At 47.0% G+C, this 7,769-nt stretch overlaps 1 protein-coding gene and 1 non-coding gene across 2 annotated transcripts; both read right to left on the bottom strand.

Annotated features, from left to right (window-relative positions):
- Window positions 1–1,667: 1,667 nt before the first annotated feature.
- Window positions 1,668–7,190, bottom strand: Rps3 (ribosomal protein S3). The gene is made up of 7 exons (XM_055623369.1): window positions 7,137–7,190; window positions 6,157–6,287; window positions 5,856–5,949; window positions 5,306–5,400; window positions 2,770–2,957; window positions 2,095–2,291; window positions 1,668–1,751 (listed from the first exon to the last, which is right to left on the bottom strand). The coding sequence occupies exons 1-6, from the start codon at window positions 7,164–7,166 to the stop codon at window positions 2,098–2,100; spliced, it is 732 nt and encodes a 243-aa protein (XP_055479344.1). The 5' UTR covers window positions 7,167–7,190; the 3' UTR covers window positions 1,668–1,751; window positions 2,095–2,097.
- LOC129688771 (small nucleolar RNA SNORD15) lies at window positions 2,393–2,539 on the bottom strand. The gene has a single exon (XR_008721991.1). It is a non-coding gene; the product is annotated as a small nucleolar RNA SNORD15 (small nucleolar RNA).
- Window positions 7,191–7,769: the final 579 nt, after the last annotated feature.

Here is a 7,769-nt window from a genome sequence, read left to right on the forward strand (position 1 = left end):
ATTTGTCCATTAAAGATATTAAATGTTGTTAGTGGCCCCAGGAGGCTATAATCATACATGCTACAGCTTCGATGAAAAAATGTCTTTAGCATCAAAATCTAAGTCCTGAGGAAGAGAAAGAGTAATGAAATCAAGGTTCTGAGCCAATCAGAAACGTATCTAAAAACCAAAAACTGGACGGTCACACTCCTGCTCCACAGAACCACTTCCAACAAAGTGCCCAATAGACTTCAGCATTGAAGCAACCTTATTTCCAGTGAGTGGCAAAGACAAATCCAGCCTCTGGTTTTTCCTTCCCAATCTTCATCCCTGTTGGCTAGAGGGGCAAAATTTGACAAAGCCCTTCCTCTCTGTGCTCAATAGGAAATGTTATAGTGCCACCTACTGGGAAAGAAGCAATCTATCTCACCGAATCTTCTATGCGCAGAACCCGGGAATCGTAAGATCTAGTAGATACAACCGAGGGTGCCAGATCATACGGAGCATGCTCAAGGCCCTCCATTTGACTGGTGGGGGAGTAACTGGTGGGTACCGGCAGCTCTGGTAGTTTAAGCAAAGCCAGTTCCCGAGTTGGCACCTCAGCAGTACTTGCAACCTCCGACGAATGTGCACCATATGCATGCGGTACCTGCAGAGACCATCAGACCCCCTGGGACAGGAGTCAGGGTGGTTGTGAGCACTCTGGTAGGGATCCAGTCTGAATGTCTCACAAACCAACCCCATCCGAGCCGAGCAACCTAGCAGTGCCAGCGTCTAGAGAACTCACAGTCCAGTAATTTGCCCTCTATTCACGAGTGGTTTAGTCAACCAGATGACTGCACCTTTATTCAAATACCAAGGCAGATGCCAGACAGTCTACACAGTAGGAGCATCTTTTCAAGAAAGGCATATCTGTACTCAACATGTTAAGAGGGTTAAGAAATTGTGGATATGGTCAGTGTGCTCTTAAGCCCTTAACCCCATGCAAAGACACATAGATGCAAACGAAAGGACACCAGCCAGGCTGCACCCCACCCCTCAGACAGCTTCTTAGTCCTCTCACCAAACACAGCACCAGATTTCCAAGCTTATTTTAATTCCCCACAAAACACATCAATAGTAAAGGCTTCAAAGACATTGTGGTAAATAAGCTAGATAATTTCTGAATTTTCCAAACATAATGGATCAAGTACAGAACTTAGAAATATGGATTCTAATGACAGCTGTATGTTCTGAGCTTTAAGCTCAATGGCACCCAAAATTCCCTTTTTATTTAGGGCTGCTGACACTGTAATAGCACAGCATGATAAAACAGGCCAGTTTACTCTACATATAGGGTGCGTGCATCCCACAGCACACAGGCTTTCATAGAAAGCATCTTTGCCCACAGAGCACTCCTACATCGCAGAGGGAGAAGAGGCACTCCCGATGGGGAGTGAACCATACAAGGTATATGCTTGCTATATGCAAGGAGCTGGGTTCTGTCATGAGCACTGAAGCCTAACTACTCTTCTAACCCTGAACGGCTTTCAACCCAGGGTCGAGTGCTGCCCTGCAGTCACCAGCCATCACTGACTCACGGCTTCTCTGGTCAGCTCTGCTCAAGCCCTCCAGCTTCAACTAATAAGCAATGCTCCACAGGCCAACATAACTCATCAGCTGAACACTGGACACAATCCAGTCAGGCCTTATTTATCTCTTTGTGCAAGATTTTATTAAACGTCTTTGTTAAATAGGACAAGATCCAGCCTCCGGATACAGCTGCCAAGACCCTGGAATAAAAGAAAATAACAACGGTAAGAAACTCAGCAGCATGCTTTCATTCACTATGCAGTGCCCACTCCCACTCAGTGTCTGCCTCAAACACCACCCAGCTTGCTACCACCTTGACAAGGCCACTGCTGAAGGGCTAAGAACAAGAGCATCTGGAAACTCTTGAAAACACTCATTCTTGTGACCCACAACAGACTTGTGGGTCAATTGGGCACCATAGACCAACTTGTATCCTTCCTCCCACATGAAGCGAAAATGCTATTCACACCTCCTAGGAAACACCAGAGGTAGAAGGAACAAGCCAACCACATGTTTGGCCCAGGAAGCTCACTGCAGGCATACCTGTTATGCTGTAGGCACTGGCTGGGGCATGGCAGGTGGCTCTGGCTTCCCACCCTTCTGTTCTGAGATCGGAGTGGTGGGCAAGATTTCATCTTTTGGTTCCACAATGCTCACATGATCAGGCAGAGGCTTCTTGGGGCCGATCTTACCACTAGGGTCCCAGGGCAGCATGATCTTCACTTTGATGCCCAGCACACCTAAAAGACACCAGGGTTGGGACTGAGCTGGGAATTCTCTCCCTACACAAGAGGACATACAGAAGACAGCAGTATCTGCTCAAAAGCACTGAGATCTGGTCCCTTCTCAGACAAATGCCTCTAAATCAATCAGTATGCAGGACACTTTTGCTAAAGGAACCATGAACAGCACCACAGAACATGGCACTGACAAGGACACCAAGAGCAAGATGTGACCTTTCTGACTCGTCATCGTATCATCACTGAAGGGCACACAGATGGCTATGGCTAAGACAACAGTTAGCTTGACCATTTCAGCAATGCATGTCACAGCCCCTGTAACTAACGAAAATCTTCCATGGTAGACTTACCATAACATGCAACATACGACTAGAAATGCTCAACTCCACCCTAGGTGTTCCTAGCCACCAGCACTATTTAGTTAGCTCAGCTGCACAGTAGATGGGCCCCCGGCTCCCTTCCCAGTGCAGCTGCTCACCTTGTCTGAGGAGCACATGGCGCACGGCAGTGTCAACGTAGTAGTTCACAGGGTCTCCGCTGTGAATCATCAGGCCATCCACAAACTTCATGGACTTGGCCCTCTGTCCCCGGAGCTTCCCAGACACCACCACCTCGCAGCCCTTGGCCCCACTCTCCATAATGAATCGAAGCACACCATAGCACGCCCTTTGGAAAGATGTATCTGTTATTACCAAATGCACAATCTGTCTGCCCATTCCACAAAGCTTAAAAAAAAAAAAAGACTTGGTTTTCCCATTAATATCTTCCCAATGGCCGACTGAAGAAACCTATCAAACTGAAGAGCTCTATCAAAACAGCAACTCAGTGATCAATGCTTTTCAACCTTGGCCTGAACGTTAGAATCACCTCTAGCTGGGCTGGAGAGAGGACTCAGGTTACTACTGACTGCTTTTCCAGAGGTTCTGAGTTCAAGTCCCAGAAACCACATGGTAGCTGATAACCACCTAGGAGGCCCTCTTCTGGCACGTATATGCAGGCCGAACAGTGTATGTTAATAAATGAATCTTAAAGTAATCCCAGCACCTGTGTAGGCAGGGGCAGGTGGGTCCCCAAGTTCGAGGCCAGCCTGGACAGCCAAGGCTACAGAGACACACAACAGTCTTGACACAAAAAGGTTGCGTCAGGGTCTCACTGTAGCCTTAGCTGACCTTCAAATCAGAGATGGCCTGCTGAGATTAAAGGTGCGCACCACGACGCCTGGCTTAGTTTTTGTTGAGACGGTTCTCTGTGTGGCCTTATGCCAGGCTGGTCTCAGATTTCTCCTGCCTCTGCCTCCCTAGTGCTGGGATTAGATGTATGGGCCACCAAGTCCAGCTTTTAATTTTTCTCATAAGCCTAAAGGTTCTTCTAATTCGCCAGCAGTGCTTAGGGGCTTTTATTTTGTGTACTTCTCAACGAAGGGGCTATCTAGAGGCCACAAAGCAAGTGCTTTTCAAAAATATCCACTCCACTGGGTGTGTGCTGTACTGTATACCTTTAATACAGCACTCCAAGGCAAAGGCTGGTAGGTCTCTGCAAGTTCCAGACCAGCCAGGACTTTGTAGTGAGGCCTTGTCTCCAAAAATACCTGTCCTGACAGCAGAGACAGTTCAGCACAAAAAGGTACTTGCTACCAAAGGCAAACCCGACAAAAACCTGACAGAGCTTAACACCAGTGTAAGGGAAGAGAACATAGCCTGGCTTGGTGACACACACCTATAATCCCAGCAGTCTACTAAGGCAGAGGCAGGCAGATTTCTGAGTTCAAGGCCAGCTTGGTTTACAAAGCAAATCTAGGACAGCCAAGGCTACAAAGACGGTCTTAAAAAAACAAACAAAAAAACAGAAAACCAAAATAAGGGAACATGACTCCACAGTTGCCTTCTAGTCTTCATGCACTCACAAATCTATACAGTATAGATTAAATAAGAGATTTGGAAAATAGCTGTGTGAGTTTGGCCTGCCCAGTAATTCAATGACTGCCTTGGGGAAGAACCTGAGCATGAGGGTATATGAAAAAACAAAAACAAAAATCATCTTTTAGACGGGCTTCCTTTTTTTTTTTTTTTTTTTTTTGGCTGTTCCTGAGACAGCTTCTCTGTGTAGCCTTAGCTGTTCTGGGCTTGCCTCGTAAAACAGGCTGGCCTCGAACTCAGCGACCCAAGCCTGCCTCTGCTGGGATTAAAGGTATGCACCACCACCACAACTAGCTTAACTTGGCCTTTTCAACACCTAAACCTCAAAATTAAGGCAAGGTAGTACAATTTTAAAAACAAAGTCAGACCACCTTAGGCAGAGGCCCCAACCCTCACATCACTTCTCAGTGCCACACAACTTAACAGGGATAGCTTTTTTTTAAAACAAGGCCTTCCCTCCAGGTTAACCTCTACTATGCAGCTAAGGCTTGCTTTTGATTGTTGATTCCCCACCTCGGGGGTGGGCGATATATCATACCCAGCTAATTTAGTGTTTTAAATGGTTTCATTTTGAGCTCTTTCCCATTAGAACCGTTCTCTTTGTAGTCCCCACAAAAGTGAATGCCAAGAGCTGCATGACTTCTAGCTTGCTTTGAAACATGTAGTATCCCAGAAGCACTAAATTTCTACCCACCAGGCAGATACCCTACACAGGCACAGCAGCAGGATGCTCTACAGCCCACCTATCAAGGCCCTCCCTAAACCTCACAAAGCAAAGACAGATGTTCCCTTCCAGATAGGATTCTTGTTCTATCCAATGTACCCTACACATTACTCTGTTACAGCACTATTCTTTAAGGGTTCATAGTGTAGCGGAGGCTGGCCCATGACTAAATAAAACTTCCAACTCAAGTCTCCCAATTGTTGGGGGCTATATATAGGCAGATGTCACCCACAACAGGCCCTTCACTGTCTAGTGTGCCCAAAGTTCAGAGAGCATGGCTACACTGTTACTCTAGCAGACTGTCAATGAGGTTATCTCCTAACAAAATCACACTGATCCATGAAGACATGACCATCATGTCTCACAACACTTACCTTCGCACAGCAAGCCCTCCTAGGAGTTTGTAGCGTAGAGACTCTGCCTGGGCAATGGCACACAGACCTCTTGTGGCCACCTTCTCTGCATAAAGCTTTAAAGGAAGCAAAGTACATGCCTATTACTCAACAATGTTCAATTAAGTCATTGTAATAGCCCTTAAATACTGAAGCATTTCCACTACCCACGTGTGGCAGTGATTTTGGCTGAATTGCCCTTCTAATCTGGTTCCCCAAAACCACTAGGCAGAGGAATGAGATAGCCAAGCCACCTATATCATTTCGATACACAAATGAAACCACCAAAATATCCCTCCATAAGTTTAAGCATACTGTTCCCTGACTGCCTCTGCACTGACCAGCATCCTGCTTTCTGGATACCAGAGTAACAGATACGCCCTTCCATGCATTGCACCCATGATGCTTAGAAGAAAACTGACAAAATATCAAACCAGTAATATTCACGTCCAAGGTTTCAATAGTACCATTCTACGACTGCCACATTTAAATTCAGACTAAAACCTCCAGTAGGTACGCCAGGCGACCTCACCTCTACGCTACCCTCAGGGAAGCCGAACCTCTTCTGGACCACTGCAGTCAACTCTCTGATCCGACGACCCTTCTCCCCAAGAACATTCTGTGTTCTGCAGAAGAGAAAGGTATAATCTACTCAATCTCACCAGCCATCTACCACAAGGCAAAAGTATACAAGTTAAATGGAAAGAATTAGGTACATTCTTTTCAAACGCAGTCTCAAGACAATTACACTCACCAAGACCAGGTTCACTGGTTGTGGCAAACTTGCACAGCATCTTAGCACACACAGTGATTATAGGCAACTACATTTTTACCTGGTGGCTAAAATAATGATTTCTGTTCTGGTTGGTGTAACTCGGACTTCGACTCCAGAGTAGCCATCTTCAGCCAACTCCCGAGTGAGAAACTCATTCAGTTCAGCTTTGAAGATGCCATCAGCCACAAACTAAACCAAAGAAGCAAGTTCAGAATAAAAAACCCTGCAGGAATGCAGCAACCCTTCCTCAATTTTTTGAAGGTCATGGTCATCAAGACATTTCTTTGACCATAATGCCTTCAGCCATGCCACAGAAAGCAGCACTCTGGACAATTAAAACATCTGCTAGTCAGACCCAACTTTTCTTGAAGGGCTTTAAAATGAGCTGCTCTACACACTGAGGACCTAAAATTTGTCCTCATGTGGCACACCCGCCGTTCATTCAACACAGAAACTTGTACCTGGGAAATGAGAGGACAAATCCTAAAACCAGCCTGTGGACAACAGCGTTACTATCTGTGTGCGTACGCACAAACAGGCCATCCATTTTTAAACCCTATGATTTATTTTCACACGCTTCTTCCCCATTGAATGACAAAAAAATTAACCACAGGAACGCTGTTATTCGAGGTCCCCAGAGCGAGCACACCAACAGCCAGGAGACTTTCGACTGAGGCCGACTGCTGCATCACACGGAGAAGCGAACACGGCACTTCACTTACCAAGGACGCTGGGTTCGATTTGATGGCGCACGCCCTTAGGCTGCGCCACAGGGTTGCTAACTATGGCGACCAAGAAACGTTCAAAGGCGTCTAGCGCCAGACCGGAGGCGCCCGCTGTTCTCCTCGGCCCAGACCTGAGGAGTTTGTTCCTCCCTTCCCCAGCCACACTGCGCTCGACCGGGCCTCCCAGCACCCAATCCGCGGCCATCCGCGGCCCGCGGAGACGCCAGGCGACCGTAGCCGCTCCCCAAGATCGGACACGGAGCCACGAGTCTCACCGGCACCTCCAGAACCCGGGCCAGGCCCAGACGCGTACCTTTCTCTTCTTGGAAATCTGTACCGCCATCTCGCCGTGGCGAGCCGCCGAGAAGAAAGGAAGTGGCGCGCGGGCGGAAGTGGTTATAAAGAGCGCGAGCGACGACGCGACGCTACGTGGCGGCGACGCTTGCACGTGTTCATGGGAAATGAAGTTTTCCTCCTACAGAGGCGTAAAGGGAAAAAGGCGTGTAACCTAGCAACCTGTAGTGTAGGCAGAACAGAGAGTACACATCTAATTCTGGTCTGAAAATGGTCAATGTGCCTAGCGTGGTGTAGCATGCCTGTGATTCCAGAGGGTGAAGTCTGGAAAATCAGAAATTTAAGGTCATCCTTAACTCCATGCCAGCTTGGGGTGTTTGAGTCCCCGACTCAAAAATAAATTCGTAAATAAGTAATAACTTTGAATAGAGCAACTGTGAGGCTACAGATGCAAACCACAGGTATAAAGCACACACTACCACAGTTTACCCGACATGGAATCCTGTTGGTTACACCTTCAGGTCCACGCTTATGAAAATTTTCATTGCAGTTTATTTAGGGGACCAGGCAAATGGCTCAGGTTACAGAGTATGACTGTAAAAAAATAAAAATAAAAAGTAATAACATGGGTGCTTATACATGTATGCAAGCA

Source organism: Psammomys obesus, unplaced genomic scaffold (genome assembly GCF_907164565.1).
Source record: "Psammomys obesus unplaced genomic scaffold, mPsaObe1.curated_primary_1811, whole genome shotgun sequence".
Lineage (NCBI taxonomy): Eukaryota > Metazoa > Chordata > Mammalia > Rodentia > Muridae > Psammomys > Psammomys obesus.